Source organism: Podarcis tiliguerta (assembly GCF_965153285.1).
Source record: "Podarcis tiliguerta genome assembly, chromosome: 1".
NCBI lineage: Eukaryota > Metazoa > Chordata > Lepidosauria > Squamata > Lacertidae > Podarcis > Podarcis tiliguerta.
The window spans coordinates 55,092,537-55,111,419 of record NC_139534.1 but is presented as its reverse complement, the minus strand read 5'-3'; the positions used below and the strand labels follow the sequence as shown (position 1 = coordinate 55,111,419).

Sequence of the window (18,883 nt, the reverse complement as noted above, 5' to 3'; positions counted from 1 at the left end):
ATTGGCTGCTACACCATCTGCTACTACAGAGCCTTTTAACAGGATCCAGGGACTGAACCTGGGACGTTTTGTGTGTAAAGGAAGTGCTGTACCATGGAGCAATGGCTCCATCCCAAATCATCTTGTTGGTATGACATCAGTTTTTGTTTCAGCCAGAATATGAACAGCAAGACGCAGGAGCAATCTAGCTGAGTCCACACATAACAACCTTGGTGGTTAAATATGGAACTAACACACCATTTTTGTCCCCAGACTGTTTTTGTGTCATTTTCTGTTTTACAGGGGTCATTTGCCCATTTCAGGGCAGTGCATCGAGAACTGGGCATCGAGACAGCTTCTGTTTGTGCCCACCTCATTTCCCATTGCAGAAATAAATCAGCCACAAGCCAAATCAAATTTCATCCAGCACTGACCGACAGCAAACTCGGAATGCGGAGAAGCATCTAACCTCAGAAAGTAATTGTGCAGACAGTCTGTCCTCTCTAGGCTGTCTCGTTACAGGTTCAGAAAAGCACAGCAAGGGCTCTTCATAAAAGGATGAATCTGCAGGGAGCTCCAGCTCAGTTAAGCAGCAGGGCATAAGCTACATCAGAGCCAGGAGTCCAGGGTAAAGTTTTAAAGTCTCAAAATTAATAGCATTTCCCCAGACATTATAACTCATATTTTCAGATTTCAAAGCCCTGGATTCGTTTTTCATGCAGACAAGTCATTAGGTTTGCCCTAGGCCTGAGAAGGCAGTGTTCAACCAGAACTTTGAGGTATAGGTGGTACATTAGAGTTGGAATATAGATTTTCCTGTTTTTCTTCAAAGTCATATGTTCTGTTTCTACTTTAATATGGCTGCTGATCTTTTTCTTCCTTCTAACACCATCAGGACAGAATACTGTACACAAAAGGCTGATAAACAAATAACCTTTTCTGACTGCACTGGCTTGCTCCTTTTTGGCCCAGTATCACCAAGTATCTGAGCATTTTCTTGTCGTGCCTTCAGTGACTTAATACCTGCCACACTCCTTCTGTCCTTTTTCAGGGGATTGTCACACAGATGCCCCTAGGGATTTTTGTTAGGCAATCATGAATTTTGGGCATGCTTCCAGAAATCTGTAGGAGAGTAAGAACATCTACTTGCACTTGATACAAGAAATGGAAAGGTTTAGGATGGTTATGTTTCCAAAGGTGTCAGCTTATGAATATAGCTTTTTCTTTAAGCTTGCATATAAGATCAGTGAAACTATGTGACTGATTCCTTAATTGTCCAGGTCAGATATTAAAAGCTTGCTTCAGGAGCTGACCAAACAAAAAACCAACAAAAGCACATCTAACTGTTACATGTTATATAACATATTATAAATGTTTGCTTTCTGAGAAGTCTTGTTGTTCAATGTAGTAGGCAGCACACAGCACAAACCTGTGCAAATGTACTCAGAAGTAAGACTACTAAATCTAAAGAGCCGTAATCAAATAAATATTCATACAATCACAGCCTTTAAAGCTCCTGGAATATGAAAAGAACTTCCTGCATTCCTATTTCAGATAGAAAGAAGCATGCAATTCCGTTTTAGAAAGTAATCTGTTGAAAATCCATTTGTACTCACAACTGCCCAAGAGTCTATTATTATTTTCCAGCTAGGTAAACAACAGCAAGTTCGGTGGGTCTACTCTAAGTAAAACTGAGTACCACCCATGGAGTATTTACCGTAAATATGCAAATCAAACTGTTTCCCCTCTCCTTTTGATCAGTTATCAAACAAATGCTTGAAAGGCAGCATATTTACCGTAATTCATCTTATAATTCGTTGCTGTAATGAATTATGAAATAGCTTGTGTGTGTGTGTGTGTGTGTGTTGCACCTTTCAGCTTCTGCTGGATTTCATAAAAATAAACACATAAGAAGTGGAGGGAAAACCCCTCCTGTGAACTGCTGCGTCTTCGTGTTGCTTTGCAATCCTCCATGCATTTTTATTTACAACCCCTCTCCCCTTCGGCCTGCGTTTGCAGACAAAGGCAGACAAGAAACGCACTAAATAATACACAAGGTAAATAATGCAGACATGAGGCAATAAGCCCCTCCGCGGTGGGCGATGACGTAGCCGCTTCTCATCCCTTGACAGCGCAACTGAGGAAATCCCGCCTCCTTCCCAACGTCCATCACCCCCTCCTGAACTCTATGGCAACACGGGCCATGGTCCCTCGCTGGGGAAAAGGAAAAACAGGCCGCCTAGAAAGGCATTATATATGCCAGGAAGTCTCTATGGTTTCCCTGAAAGGCGCGCTGCGGAAGCGCCTGTTCCTCGTGCTTCCGGTTGATATTTGCGGCTGGAGGTGAGCGTTGCTCGTGGTGAGGTAGACATGCTGTCCAATTGGCGGGAGTTGATGGGCAGAAGAGCCCAGGCGGGGGACGAGGGGAGAGGAAGGGAGCTGCCGCCTGGGGGCTCCCCGCTCCCTCCGTGCGCGTGTACGAGAGGAGGGGGGTTCACACGGGCTGTGAGGAATGAGGGCGGTGCGAGGGTCAGGTTGGGAAGCAGTGAGCCGGCGGGATGGACGTTGCCAGTTTTACTTTTGAAAAGCAAACAGAGCAGCAGCTCCTGTGCTGTCAATTTGGGTCCATATTCCCTCACCCCAAGCAGTGGTCTTCTGCATCCAGGTCACACATCCCCTAATGCAGGGAACCTCTGGCCCTCCAGATGTTGCTGCACAGTAGCTTCCATCATTTCTGGCTATGGGCTGACTATCTGAAGGGCTCCCTGTCCCTGCTTTAGTGGGTCAGCAGAGGGTCAGCGTCTGCTCTTGTCACAGCACTGATCTGTTAGGTGGGGTGCAAACCAGCTCACACTTATCTGCCCTTTTACTGCCAGGACTGCAGATGGACCTGACCACTGAAAAACTGAGCAGCGATCTAAAATACAGACTAAGTGGCAACCTTGTTGATAGTGTTTGAGTGTGTCTGTGTACTAGAGTCCTTGGGTTCTGATCCTTTGTGTTCTCCAGCAGTGTCAAGGACAAATACTTGAATGTGTGATGGATCCTGTGAGGGCTCAGCAGCTGGCGGCTGAGTTGGAAGTGGAGATGATGGCTGATATGTACAACAGGTACCGACTAACCACAAGCGTGAAGGCACTCCTCAGTGGTGCTCATTTAAAAGAGCTATGAAAACAATAGAGCTATGAAAACAATACGGGCACTGTATGCTGTGACTTGTGTTTTGCTTCTCTAAGTACCCCAGACTTTCCAAGATTATTCTCCAACAAAATTGTACTATTTTAGGACCTATACCTTACTAGACATTGTACAGAACATATTATTAACGTATACCACCCTTCATCCAAAGATCACAGGGTGGTTCATAAAATAGAAACATAGGATAACATCATAGAATTGCCTTTTAAAAAAATCTGATCAAGGGTTCATGTGGTTGAATTGGGAAGCTTACAGGTAGGACATACAGGCAAAGCATCCTTCCCTGTTTTCTGTCCAGCAGCTGGTGCTCGCAGGGGTACTGTATTTGAACATAGAAGTTTTATTTAACCATAGTCGTTGACAGATCTAGGTGTCATAACCTGGTGTCCATCATTGCATCTTGTGTCTGAGAATTCCTTATTGGGTAAAATACTTACGTTTGTCCACCCTGAACCTACTGTATGTTAGTTCCATTGGGTAACACTGAATTTCAGTATAATTAGAGATGGCAAAAGATTTCTCTGTTCAGTCAAAATTTGATAAGTCTCTACCATGTTCCACTTAGCTAAATTAAAAAACCCCAAATGCTCTAGTTGCTGCTTGCTAAGTGATCTAGCTGGCCCTGCGCAGGGGAAATTATATCACAAATTAATGCTTTTATTGTGTTTTTATTATTATGCTCCATAAAATGTGTTCTTAATGTTGTATACTACCTGGGATCTTTTGATAAAGGGTGGTATTTAAATTGAATTAATAGTATAATAATAGACAGACAAACAGACAGACAGACAGACAGACATGGTGGGGATTTCATCAATTAGTTAAAAATATGCTTTGCCACCTTTTTGTTTTTAAGCACCAACAATCTGCCTTAAATGGAACCGATTCCTTTTATACAGGCCCAGCTTATCCAAAGACATTCCCCAGCATCTGTCAAATCCAAAGCCCTCCTCCAGATGCCACCATTTCATGCATGCATTGAGACCACACAGCTGTTCCTGTCTAGCTGGCCCTGTGCACATCAGAGAAAGCTACCTTGAAGTTCTTGACTCTAAGCCTCCTAGCTAGCAACCCAAATTTCTCTTTTAGGATCACACAAGTACTTTTCTCTGTGTCACTAGTGCCAACATGCACCATGGCCATTGACTCCTCCCCAGCAGTGTCTGCCAGTTCACTCTACAATCTGCATAACAGTCACATACCCAGTTATCTATATCTCTAATGATTGAATCACCCACGATCAGGATACCCCTGTCTCCACCTGGAGATGTATCCTTTGCATGAGAGGATATCAGCTCATACCCCAATGACTGGGTCATTATAAGAGTTCATTTTCCTCTTGCTCAGAGTGGTGCACTCCTTCCCCTAGAGCAGGCATGTTCAAAGCCCATTTCGGGAGCCTAATCCGGCCTGCCGGTCAATTTAATAATTTAAAATTTAATCCGGCCCCCGTGGCAGTATATGTCATGGGGTAAAATTGTAAAAAAAAGCTCAGCAACTTTGGTCGGCCCTCATGCATGTTCACTTCATCAAATCTGGCCCTCTTTGAAAAAAGTTTGGGCACCCCTGCATAGAGAGTCGTTCTGTATGTCAGCAGAGGAGTTGTCACCTTGGGACACAGCTTGTCCCCAGAGGCCTTGTCCACCAACCTCTCTTGGCCTTATTTCAGGTCATCCACCTTGCCTTCAAGGGAACAAACTGAGGACCAGGAGCTCATTTTACTAAGCACACATCCATTACCTTTATCCAAAAGGAAGGTAGCTGTACGCGTGGCATTCTGTACAATTTATTGTTTGTTTACTTGGGAGCTTGGGACATGTTAGGTCACTAAGGGGCAGGCCAAAGGATTTTGCCCTGACCTCATCCTGTTGCTGAACTCACTCCTTGATGAGGCATCCATATATCACTCAGACCATTGATTGCATCCAAAAGACAGAACAAGATGAACAAGGCCATTCCACCAGAAGCCGATATCTGCCCTACTCCCGTGGAAGAACCCAGTAGATGGGAGAAACCGCAGCCAGCTACCCGGGAAATCACGCAAGAAAAATCCAAGCTCCCAAACCATGCGATTGTAGCATCAAATAACAGCCTCGTCCTTGACACAACAGACTGGACAGTCCCAGAAGAAGAAGATCTGCTGAGTAATTTTACCAACCTACCAGATAAAGAACAAATAAACATACTCAGTAAACTGACGAAACTACAGGCCAGATTGACCGAAATTCACCAACAAGGTCAACAAAATGCAGTAGAAACAATACACAATCAAACTCCACATTTACCAGCCCTCTCTCCAAAATGCATAGTCAAAAAGAGAGCTACTAATGGAACTTTCAGATGCATAGATGCAGAGCTTCAAATCCAGCCTCCTTTAAAATATGAAATGACAAGGAAAAACTCCAGCAATGAGACTACAAATTCCTGGCTGAGATATCAAATACTAGCTCCAAACGAAATAGGTACCCCTTATTTAAGTACTATAAAGGACTCTAATATTACCGAACAAAAGATGACCTCTAACAGACCTGACACACTGAGCTCAACATCAAATGAGACTAAAGAAATGGAAGTAGAGACTGAAAACAGTCCTACTGTCCATAATAGTCCACCAGCCACAGAAATTTCTCAGGAACAAGGAACAGCTAAGGAAGAAAATCAAGAAAGGGAGGAAATTTTAATTTCCCGCACTCCAAAAAAGAATCTAAAAGATCCACCATTATGTCCCCCACCGAAAGCAACGACAAATGGCTGTATTGGCACAAGACAAAATCCCTCGCTGGACTCAATAACAGAACTAGAATGACTAAATGCCATCAACCAGCCACCAACTCAAAAACGGATCCTACGTTTGCTGTCCTGGAATATTGCAGGGTGGGGAAACAAAGATGGAGACCCAGACCTAATGAACTTCTTTAAAGATTTTGAATTAATACTTCTACAAGAAACATGGTCAACTAGAGATATTAAAATCAATGGATTCTCCTCCTATACGAAACCCGCATTGAAAACAAACATGAAGGGCCGGCCGAAAGCAGGGTTCTGTTGTATGATCAAAGATAACTTAGGGTTTGAAATCAAGCAGCTAGAAAAATGCTTACCACTTGCACAAGCTCTACTTTTAACCCAAAAAGACGATACTTTGCTACTTGTAAATGTCTATATCCCCCCATCCAAAAACAACAGCAACAGTGATAATTGGTCACAACTAACCTTTTATATAGAAAATTTGACCGACAAATACCCAAATGCCTCATTGATAATAGCAGGTGATTTTAATGCCAGAGTGGGAACCAACAATGAACAACTATGTAGCAAACTAAACTGGAACACTGATAATGATATCGCACATGCCCTGAAAATAGGACGATTCTCCAGAGATAGGGTTGTAAACAACGAAGGCTTACGCCTACTAGAATTATGTAACAACTTTAATTTGCAGATTGTGAACGGTACAACAAAAGGCGATAGAAGCGGGGAGTTTACATACTTCTCCCCCCGAGGATGCAGTGTCATCGACTATATTCTTGTCCCTTATAATATTATAAATTCGATCATAGACCTCAAAATTGGAACGCGTACTGAAAGCGACCATCAGCCATTATTGTTGTCTATTAACTTAAAGGATGAAACCAAAATAACCAAGCACAATATCATAGAACCCTCTCAATACAAACAAATGACCCAATTAAAATGGTCCCAGGAAATGAGCGCAGCAGTGGGGCAAAAACTTACAGCCAACCTGAGAAAGCAAGTATTATCCAACTTAAAGACCGCTAATTCCTACAGCGATATTCCGAAAATTTATAATGAAATCTTCCAAATGTTCGTAGAACTCGGTACTCCACCTAAAGCTTGGGTACTTAAATATAGCGCTAGCCCTTGGTTTGATGATGAATGTTTCCAGCTAAAAAGAAAACTGCGCCAAACATTTAAAAATAATTGCACTAAACTAGAGCCCTCTTATCTTGATGAAAAAAGAAAATATCATTACATTCTGGCCGAAAAGAAACAGAAATATGCAACCCAAAAATGGCTACAATTACTCGACTCAATTCAGAGTAAAAACAACAAAGCGCTCTGGAACCTAGTGTACGGAGGATTGAAAGCCGAAAATCAACTAACTCTACCACCAATTGCAGAATCCAAATGGTCCCAATATTTTACATCTGTATTTAACAATCTACACAGTGAACCTAAAGGAAATGAAACCACTAAAAATAAAATCAATAAACTCCAGGAGTGGCCAAGGGTAGAAGAAGAGGAAATTAGAGAGATAGTTAAAAATTTCAAATCGGGGAAATCTCCTGGGCCAGACGGTCTACCAATAGAATTATTTAAGACCTATATAGATTGGTGGGCAGAACCCTTAGCTCACTTGTTTACTCTCATAGATAAATATGGGATCATACCTGAGATATGGTTAAGATCAATAATTATCCCAATCTTTAAAAATGGCGACCCAAAAGAACCAGGGAATTATAGACCGATAAGCCTATTATCAGTGATAGGGAAAATCTACGCTAAGCACCTTTTATCTAAACTCCTCACCTGGATGAAAAATCTAAATTTACCAGGGAAAGAACAAATAGGTTTCTCCAAAGGTTGCTCTACATTAGACCACTGCCTTATACTTATGCATTTGGTTGAAAAATACAGATCTCAAAGGCAATCTAAGATATATGCTGCTTTTGTAGATTTTCGTGGTGCATTCGACTCAATTGACCGCCCAAAGCTGTGGAGGAAACTCGCAGAATTAAAAATTGACCAGCGCTTATTGATTCTAATACAAAATTTATACTCTTCCAATATCTGTCAAGTCAAACTTAACACCAAAGGTCACCTTTCATCAGACATCCCAAACTCGAAAGGGGTAAAACAAGGGTGTATTCTTGCCCCCTTTCTATTTAATTTATTCTTATCAGACTTGCCAGATCACCTTCAAAAAACAGAATCACATGCCCCTAAACTTAATCAGAAACCAGTTCCTCTGTTACTATACGCAGACGATGCTGTTCTACTATCATTAACGAGCTTGGGTCTGAAACGTCTTATATCTTCTCTGATCCTTTACTGCGAATGTAACAAACTCTCTATAAATTACGAGAAGACAAAAATTTTGGTCTTCTCGAATGGTTGGAAATTAGAGAAATGGAAAATAAGAGGGCAAGAAATCCAACAAGTGAAAATCTATAGGTATCTGGGAATCTTATTCCAGAGCAATTTAGGGTGGGCAAATCATCGCACAAATGCCATAAAACAGGCAAAGTGCACCTCATCAGCAGTTGCCCGTTTTTATTATCAGAAAGGCAATCAATTTATTCCTGCGGCCAATCAGATATTCCAAGCAAAAGTGCAATCCCAGATATTCTATGGAATCCCGCTATGGGTCCAAGCATATAACAGTGATTTAAAAAAGATTCACTCCAGCTTTTTGAGACGTATTCTTGGACTCCCAGCTGCGATTAAATATGAAACAATGTGTGCAGAAATAGGCATACACACAATGGAATACTGGGCCTGGTCCACCTCAATAAAGTACTGGTTACGCTGCCATTTTCGCTGCCCTCCATCAAGTCTGCTCGCAGATTTGCTCAAAGACTCCTACAAATCAAGATGGTATCAGTACCTCGAAAAAAAGATTGAATCTTTAGGCATCGAGCTGGAGCCCCTGTACAATTCTAACGAGCAATACATTTTCCATAATATCCTAACTAGACTAAAGGATGTCGAGAGGCAAAATATTATGGCAGCTGTAAACAAAATTTGCTCTCCCATATTCTATGGTTTAAATATCTTAGCTGGCAGAGCCAATTACGTCACTAAATTAATAATCCCAGCCCAACGTAGGGCTTTTATGCTGGCCCGTTTGAATGTTTTTCCCTCAGCATTTGTCAGGGGAAGATATCAAAACATTCCCAGAAACAAGAGATTCTGCAGATGTTCTATGAATGTCCCGGACACCGTAGAGCATATTCTCTTTCATTGCCCATTGTACCGTACGCTCCGTCAACGCGTGCTGTCCCCTCCTTTGGGTGGTCTGGAACCCCAGCAAGGTGAATGTGTGGGATTCTGCCTATCCGACGTTGACCAAAGGGTAACGGCGGGGGTAGCCGAGTTTTTGGTAGCAGTTCTCCAAGGAGCAGGTTAACAAGGAAAACCACTGACTCTATATGCATATATATATATATGTATGTAGCCAACTGCTGCCTTTTTATATATATTTCAAGGCTTTTATATCTTATTTTCTCTTTTATGGTTTTATTTGTATAATGCCTAATAAAGGTTTGATAAGTAAAGAGGCATCCACAGGGGCTCTCCTCTTGCTTGTGGACCAGGCTCCCTGGCTAGGTTTTTCCAGATTTATGTCCCTGGCTAGCTTTCCCCACTTGCTAATGCAGCTAGTTAGATCAGGAAGTTCTCATTTGAAAAACACCAAGTTGTAACACAACTGCTGGGCTTGTTCAAATTCCGGTGAGTAGGAATTTGGAAGGGGTGTGTGAATTTAGGTCATTTTAACACCCTGGGTATGGAGAATTTTTTTTATCGGGGTGGGGAGTGATTAATTGGGGATTAACTTGCTGTGAAAGTTTGCTTTTAAAACTGAAAATAGCTTTTAACTGGTATATATGGTGCTGAAGCCAATTCTTTGACTTTAGCTTGTATGCTGCACTTAATAACCTTAAAGCAGTCCTACACTGCACTTGTACTGTGGCCTTTTAAAGTGCAAATTACTCCGTAGTTTTTAACTTGTAAGTTACACTTTAGCTTTGAAAACCTGAACTAGTTTTATTTAAACTGAACTGAAACTTTCAGCTGAATCTTGCCCTTGTGCATTAGCTTCTATACCAGGGGTAGGCAACCTAAGGTCCGGGGGCCGGATGCGGCCCAATCACCTTCTCAATCCGGCCCGCGGGCGGTCCAGGAATCAGCGTGTTTTTACATGAATAGAATGTGTCCTTTTATTTAAAATGCATCTCTGGGTTATTTGTGGGGCAGAGGAATTCGTTCATTCCCCCCCCCCCCAAAAAAAAAAATAGTCCGGCCCACCACATGGTCTGAGGGATGGTGGACTGGCCCACGGCTGAAAAAGGTTGCTGACTCCTGTTCTATACTGTCCTTTTCTACCATCCTTTTTAACTGAAGTCTATACTATACTAAGCTTGATCTAAAAGCTAAGCCTGCTTTTTAAAATCTAGGCTTACTCTGTCACTAGTTTATTTTTGTTATTTATTTATGCATTATTTGTTTAAACAATTTGTATACTGCTTACCTACAATACTCTCTAAGCAGTTTAAAAAGAGACAATCCAAAAATAAGTATAAATTAGAACTATACAGTCAAACTACGATTAAAATGCCTGCTGGATTATTATTTTTTTTAGTCCTCAGAGGTTCAGTCAGGAAGGGGCCTGTCTGACCTCAAGTGGAAGAAGTTCTATAAGACTGGGCCCACAATACTAATGGCAATACTGGTGGTTACAAGCCTTGCATCTGAGCCTTAGGGAACCATTAACAGTGACTTCCCCAAAGTGACTTCCTCACTGATTGGACAGGAATCTAAGCCATTAGATGGTCCTTAAGGTATTCTGGACCAAAATGGTTAAGGGTTACTCTGTTGCATGGGGAATCATAAATCTGAGGTTGATTTTATGTTGTTTAATGCCACCTCTCTAAAATTGAAATTTTATCTCAGTTTCTGCTATACTGTGGCCCTGCTTGAGTAGAGATGAAAGCTAGGTTTCTACAGACTTACTACCGCTAGAATTTATAGCTCCTGAGTTCTAAGTTTTACAGGATTAAGCTCTTAGCACACAGTGGTCTTACTGTGTTGTTTAAACCAATGATTTATATAAAAGGATCGTACTTACCCTCTAGTTGCTCAGCTGTTTAATTCGCTTGTTGCCTTGACACTGGAGCAGAGACACTTTGTTGCAGGGAATCTTTTTCAGACACCAAATAAGGCAAAGGAGTCAAGCAGACACTGACTACCACAGTCTTCAGCTGGAGGAAAAACATTTATTGAGATTTTTCTAGCCTGGAAGGCATGCAGTCTGATCCTATGCACATTTATTTGAATGTTCGCTGGGGGCTTACACACAAGTAAGTGTGGAGGGACTGTAGCCATGCAAACTGATTGCATGCATGTTTATTTGGATGTAGCAGCTTAGATGTTCCTGAAGCTGGTTGGCTACTCAAAAACACTCCTTGTCTGCCTTAATGTACGTCTTAATCATTTCACTGTGAAGTGGACTGTGTGTCCCTGACAAAATGATTGCCTAGGGCTCAGTCGGTTAGTTTTTAAATGGGATATGACAATATCGTGTGTGTTTGTACAATTGGTTAGAATTGTAAACAGATATATTAAGTTTGGGAAATAACTTTCAGCACATTCCTAACCATGTCTATTCAGAAACTAAACCCTATTGAATTTAATGGGTCTTACTCTCAGGTAAACAGGGTTAGAATTATAGCTTTAGAATCTTACACCTGACCTGCTGAAGAAATAGTCTAATTGACAGAAGTTCCCTGCAGTATGTGAAGGATGTCATTTGGGAGAGACAGTTGAAGGATGATGAGGGTTGTAAGAGAGACAGAGGAGGAGGAGGAGGAAGTTAGAGTGGTGATCAAGGATTTATATGGGAAAGTTGCCTGAGTGGAATTGTTTACAGGTAAGATTATGCAGACAACCTGCTGCAGTAGAGAAATAGAGGTGTTTTAACAAGTTTCTTTAATCCCAAAGTTCATGATGCTGATTGACATTTGGTAGTGGTTATTCTGTGAACCACCCTGAAACCTTGTGATGAAGGGCAGTATATGAATTTAGTAGATAATACATAAAATAATAATAGAGTTTTGCATTTGAATGCTTTGTGTGTGGTTGTTTTTTTTTACTAATAAGGTACTGTCCTTTATCCCTATATCCTGGGGCAAAATTGGCAGCAGGTGAGTGAAGTGGTGCTGCTCATTTTTGCAAGCGTGTCAGGCAGATTAGGAAGTCTGGAACTGAAATAAACCAGGTCACTCTGTTCTGTGGAGTTACGTACAGTTCCTAAGGGACACCAGGCTTTGCATGAGTTCAGAGCAGCAGAGGCAAGGCCATTGGTAGCCCCAAAAGTGGCAGGTTGCAGAACTTTAGCACTGACGAAAACACAGATTTCTTTAGGATGACTGTGTTGGTGATCATTAGAATTTGGGTGGTGGTAGGGGAGAAACATCATGGCTTTTTAGGCTTTGATATAGAGCTTTTAGGCAAGAACTGTGATGTGCTTGTTTTAGCTGAATATAAATAAAGCCGGCTCAGAACAGGCAAAAGATGGCCACTTCCTTCCGCTCACACTCTGTTCTTTCCTTGCTGTGCCCCAGAATGACCAATGCCTGCCATCGCAAATGTGTCCCTCCGCACTACAAGGAGGCTGAGCTGTCCAAGGGAGAGTCTGTGTGCCTGGATCGCTGCGTCTCCAAGTATTTGGACATCCATGAGCGCATGGGCAAGAAGCTGACGGAGCTCTCAATGCAGGATGAGGAGCTGATGAAGAGGATGCAGCAGGGGGCTGGGCCGGCGTAACACCAACAAATACACGCGCACACTTTTGATAATGGACAACATGTGCTTACCACCCCCTTTCCCCTACTTTGTGCCTGGACTCTGTGTTGATCCCTCCTTTTGCCAATAAAATGTTGAACATTATATTACCTGCTAACGACCAGGTATGCTGGAGTTTTCGTCCTTCCTTGCTAGGCCTGATGGAAGATGGGGGCAATCTGCGATTCTCTTGCCAAGGGAGATCCTCTTCACCTGTGGGGTCCTAGAGAGCTTTCTTGTGCCAGCGCATAAATTTGAAGGCTGCAGAGAGACTGAATGCCCTTTGGCACATTCTGTTCTTCTGGGTGGATTCACTTTCCTAAAAGCCGGTTTCACAGGTGGTTTTGGTGACTTCTTGCTGCTCTCTTGCAATAGCAGAACAGTGGTAGAAGCAGAGTTTATAATCTTTCTTATTTAGGTAATGCTTCAATTACAAGACGTGCTATTTAGACTAAAAGAGTTGAAATGTAGTCCAGTGTTTCCCGACCATGGCCCCCTTCTGACCTGGTTTCCTTCCTGTGGCCTCCCCATGGCCGGGGGGCGGGGCAGCAGCCCCCCAAATAAGTAAAAATCAATATAAATCTGAGGTTCTGCCCCCTAACAAAAGCCTGCCCCCAACAAAAATCCTGGCTATGCTCATGCCCCCCTCCCCGGTCATACTGGTAGAAAGGGCCTATTTCAATGTTTTGTTTGTAAATAGAACATGTTTTATTTATAATTTTTATAATTTAAACAAAATACAATTACATAAAATGATACATAATGAAATGATGTTGAAGCAGAAAAACAGAATCATAGCGCTGGAAGGGACACCAATGGTTATCTTTTTATTGCAACCCCCTGCAATGCAGGAAACTCAGCTAAAGCATCCATGGCAGATGGCCAGCCGACCTCTGCTTAGAAACCTCCAAGGAAGGAGAGTCCACCACCTCCTGAGGAAGATCCACCTTCCATGTATTATTAAAAGTTAACAACACTTATTTGACCCAAGTTATTTGACACAGAGGGGGAAAGCTACAGATACAGTCCAAAAGGTGCACATGGAGTTCTGTATATATGGGAGAGTTTTAAAATGCAAGTGGTCCTCACTGACCTGGTGCAAAAAGATCTTGTCATCCGGAGAAGCCCTGGCTGCCTAGGTAAAACACTACCGCCACTTACCTGGGAGTAAGGCCCACTGAACTCAGTGCAGCTTTCTTCTGACTAGACACTTAGTTATTTACTAGACGCCAGTCAGCAGCACCAGACGACCCTGATCAGCTAGGCCCTGTGGTGGATTTCACTCCGCGTCTTGCAGAGCCGGGCTTACAGTGCCAATGGACCCCACAACCCTTGGCAACATCCAAAGGCCCTGATCCACTAGGCGCTGGGATGGATTGGACTCTGCGCCTTGCAGAGTCAGGCCCAGGCTGCCACCAAGCCCAGCACTGGTGGCAGCAACTAGGAGCTCTGGCTCGCCCAGCCCTACCCATTGCCACCCCACCACTGCACTTAACTGATCTGGGGGTTCTGGATAGCGGTCTCTACTGGTCAAAGCAGGAGCCTCAGTGATTTCCCAGGACTGCTCAAAGAAAATGCACATGTGACAGAAAGGAGTCCTAGGCCTTACCTGCTTGTGATTGGCCAAGCGGATAGCCAGCCAATCAGGATTTTTTTTTTTTTAAAAAATCATCTCCTTCCCTCTATGCCCCCCTGGGACAGGGGTGGCACTGTGGTCTAAACCACAGAGCCTAGGGCTTGCTGATCAGAAGGTCGGCGGTTCGAATCCCCGCGACGGGGTGAGCTCCCATTGTTCGGTACCAGCTCCTGCCCACCTAGTAATTTGAAAGCACATCAAAGTGCAAGTAGATAAATAGGTACCGTGGGAAGGTAAACGGCATTTCCGTGCGCTGCTCTAGTTCTCCAGAAGCAGCTTAGTCATGCTGGCCACATGACCCGGAAGCTGTACGCCGGCTCCCTCAGCCAGTAAAGCGAGATGAGCGCCGCAACCCCAGAGTCGTCCATGACTGGACCTAATGGTCAGGGGTCCCTTTACCTTTACCTGTGCCCCCCTAGCCTCATGCTATGCCCCCCCCCCCATTTACACACTTTTCACCATATGGCCCCCAGCTGGGAAACACATATAGTCTATGCCTTGCTATTTGCAAGATTATCTGCCCATAACAGTGGGAGAGCAAGGGTGCCACATAATATTGTTAGCACAGAAAATCACTTCTGATTATTCAAGCAAGTCAGGAAAGCTACAGGGGAAGTCCAAAATTAAAAATCTGAAGTCACCTGCTGAGTTAACTGCAGAAATAATTCCGAGCCCTGTATGAGATAGCTCAGTGTCCTGAGTCTTCTTCAAAAGATGTTTTGAGTAGAGTGTGATACGCACATTACCTGGCAAGCTATGCATGTTAGCACAGTTAATTTGAACTATGAAAAATTTGAAATGAAATGAGCATTAGTGGTCACACTGCTGTTGGCAGGGCACCAAAAAAAGAAAAAGGAAGCTGCCTGCAATTGCAGAAGGCAACCACTAGAGGGAACTAAAGCCTGTAAGATTGTGATTTTGTTCATATTTATTTCCTTTTCTGTGCCTGCAGCAGTAAGGCACAGGGTTTCGCAGAAGTTCAAGGGTGATGCTGGTGAAGGGATAAGCGTGGGCGGCATCTGTGTCTCTGCCAAGAGCAGAATGTATGTCAATCTTAATAGGTGCACTCGGAGGAGAAGGCCATGCGGAAATTCTGACACACTGGAAAACTGGATGTGTGAGAAAAGAATAATAAATGGGTAAACTTCCAGCAGCCCTCACCATATTTGCTAAAACTTAATTCTCCCGATGTGCTTGTTATGCCACCTCCATTCTGGTGCTTTTCGTTGGGAGCCCTCAAGCCCTTTCTCTGTACGATTTGAACTGGAGATCCGACCTCCCTTCCCTTTGATCCTCTGCAAAGGAGGAGGCACGCTGCTGTTTTTCATTAAACTCTCGCCCCTCCCTCTTCTAGCATGATTGTAACCAAATGGTCCGTGAAGAAGTGTTTTGTTTCTGGATTTAAACATTTGCTGTGCTTTTCGTTGTGGCCAGCAGGGGGCATTGCAAAACACGTGCCTTTTCTTTCTTTTTATTTTTTTTACCGACAATGTGTGAGTGTAACAACTTTCAGGCACTCTTACTGTTATTTTTTTATGAGTATACCTCATAATTGGGCCCCTTTGATTTCTTACAGCCTCATTCTGCATTTTCTAATTAAATACCAGCTGTGTTTAGCCAAAGGGTGACTTATTCAATTAGAGCTGCTTAAAGCAATTAGAAGTTATTTAAAACCACATGCTGGAAGTTATTTGGCAAGCCTTCCTTGCGGTTTGATGCCTGCACAGGGCCAGGCCCTTGTGCTGCGGCTGCTTTGCAGAGCTCTCGAGTCCACCCCGTGGTGGCTGGAAAGGGCAAGGGGGAGCGAGAGGGGCAGGGGCGGGAGCAATTAAGGGAGCTAGTAAAAAATCAAGACCTCTCACATCCTGCTAGAAAAGTTCACCGCCTCAGTGGGACTCAGGTGTATTGGATCTTAATCTGTTGCTTATTCTTCCTCATGATTTTCTGCAGCAGTGAACTTCAAACGTTATGCTTCCAGGTGCTGCTTCCTACATGAGGAGCTCCTGCTTGTTTTCCCTGAAGAGCCAATGTGGTGTAGTGGTTAGACTAGACCGTGTTGGACTAGGACCTGGGATACCAGGGTTCAAATCTCCACTTGGCCAGGAAGCTCCTCCCGCACTTGGGTCGGTCATGGTCTCTGGGAGAGTTAAATGAGGAGGGGGAGAATCACATACTCCACCATGAGATCTTTGGAGGAAGGTAGGATGCACATGCAATCAATAACAAATATTCTGAGCCATGGTCTAGGGCAGACTTGGGGGGGTGTACTTTGGTTCTTATTAGAAAACTAATACAGAAGCTAAAAAGTGGTTAAAAGCTGCAGTCCTGCTTACCAGGGCCTGGGAAGAAGAAGAAGAAGAAGAAGAGGAGTTTGGATTTGATATCCCGCCTTTCACTCCCTTTAAGGAGTCTCAAAGCGGCTAACATTCTCCTTTCCCTTCCTCCCCCACAACAAACACTCTGTGAGGTGAGTGGGGCTGAGAGACTTCAAGGAAGTGTGACTAGCCCAAGGTCACCCAGCAGCTGCATGTGGAGGAGCAGAGACACGAACCCAGTTCACCAGATTACGAATCTACCACTCTTAACCACTCCAACCACTACACTACACTGGCTCCACACTGGGAACCTGTGGCCTTCTAGATATTGAACTCCCAACTCATCCCTGACTTGGTCACGAGAGCTGCCCTAGACCACGGCTCAGCATTTACCTGGGAACAAGCCCCTATGAACTCAGTGGAGCTTCCTGCCATGTAGTATTTCAGAAGACGCTGCTCTAAAGTGGGATGCAGATAATACGCTTAGAAGTAAGGAACAGGGAGGCGTTTAACACACTGAGCTGAGCCCAGTGGGATTTGTGCACCAGATTTGAGCTTGCTGTTCTTTTCTCCAAAACCCCACTTCTGCACTCCCCCTTATACACACTTCATTAACCAGCTGAATTTGGGGCCAGAGAACCAGGCTTTTGCATCCAGTGGAAGTCCAATTGCTTATTTATTGCAAACGATCCAGAGGTTGTCTGGGAAATCTTGATCTATTATTACTTTCACACTTTTGTTTAAAGAATGTAAGTCACACTTCAATTTAAAAAAGAATAATTCTCAGCATCTTACAAATAAAACAGTAAAATACATAGTAATCTACTCCCCCCCCCCCTTGCCCACGTTCAGTTCATACAGGTGCTTGCCTGGGATGGAGAACATCAAACCATGAGGCCCTCCAGGCTACTCCCCCCATTGGCCTTGCTTTGCATCCCAGCCAGAATGTGCCTTTGAACTCTGATAATGCCTCTTGCTTGGCTGGAGGGGGGATAGAAAGTAGAAACAAGCTTACTTTTAAAAGGATAACATTCATAGTCATGACTCTGCCCACCATTGACGTGCGGCCCTCAGAAGCTTGTGCAGAAGAGAAGGTGGCCCTTGAGCTGGGAAAGGTTCCCTTTCCTTTGTCCTAGACTCTGGGCCTCACTATCCTCTCTCGCACCCACCCACCCACCCGCTGTGTGAACTGGGAATGTGGTGTAGCACAAACTGAACTCTCTTGGCAAGTTTCAGAAGCTTATCTGTGGTTACATATCTTCTCATTGGAGGAACCCTCCCAAGTTTTCTAAAGAACATTGTCCTGTGGACTATTCTTGGAATCTGCTGTCATGTATGTTTTGGCAGAAGTGTACCAAAAAGGAAGGGACTTTTCAGAGTTCGTTTGGAAGCCTCCACCGGCAGCCACCAATGCTTGCAATTTGCTTTTAATTGGCCCAACTGGCTTTACTTCCTATATGGTTTCCTCGAACAAGTTGTTTTCCTGGCATTTCTCCACTCCAAGGATATGCCTTGCAGCCCAAATGTACACGTCTATTAGGCTGACGGCAGCCCAGCTGATCCCATTGCTGGAACCAGCATGTAACTCTGCCATGGGACAGTCCCCATCGCCTTCTGGCATGTCACCCTGCCCAAGGCCAGACTTGTGTCTGACTGGGCCCATTTATGCAGGTCTATCTTTCCACTGTCGGGGTTTCAGTTGCTCACAGGGTAGAGCTTTTTGTGTCAGCTATACTTTCCACATGTACGATGCTGCAGGAAAGCAAAGCTTCATTTGTTCCTCTGACATGAACGCTGCCCCATAAGCTCCAGGCTGACTTGCATGATACACATCCAATTAGGCCTGGAGCCACTTCCCTCGGGCTCCTTTGCCTTCCTTGGCATTCATATGGTACATAAGCGACTCACTGCTGGTTATAACCTTTAAAACCCTTGTCTGCATATGGGGGCATGTAGTTCCGTTGCCCAGCTCACCTCCCTCATTAACCAGCTACCTTGATTTCTCCAGACCTGCCCTTTCCAGAATCCTTCATTGCATTTCCAGCTCCGTTTGCCCTTCCAATTAAATTGGACAGGACTAACTCATCATTGCTTGCTTCAAGGTTATTTTGAGCAGCTATTTTATGCATTCTGTCCTCATTACCTACCGGTGCTGCATCCGGCAGCAGTT

At 43.8% G+C, this 18,883-nt stretch overlaps 1 protein-coding gene across 4 annotated transcripts; it reads left to right on the top strand.

Annotated features, from left to right (window-relative positions):
• Nucleotides 1-2,178: 2,178 nt before the first annotated feature.
• On the top strand, nt 2,179-12,880 carry TIMM10 (translocase of inner mitochondrial membrane 10). 4 transcript variants are annotated; one of them, XM_083415924.1, is made up of 3 exons: nt 2,179-2,322; nt 2,989-3,089; nt 12,543-12,880. In XM_083415924.1, the coding sequence occupies exons 2-3, from the start codon at nt 3,019-3,021 to the stop codon at nt 12,742-12,744; spliced, it is 273 nt and encodes a 90-aa protein (XP_083272050.1). In that variant the 5' UTR covers nt 2,179-2,322; nt 2,989-3,018; the 3' UTR covers nt 12,745-12,880. The 4 variants fall into 4 exon arrangements, with proteins under 4 accessions (XP_083272050.1, XP_083272052.1, XP_083272051.1 ...); XM_083415926.1 differs by having other exon boundaries at nt 2,183-2,322; nt 2,992-3,089; XM_083415925.1 differs by having other exon boundaries at nt 2,322-2,455; nt 2,992-3,089.
• Nucleotides 12,881-18,883: the final 6,003 nt, after the last annotated feature.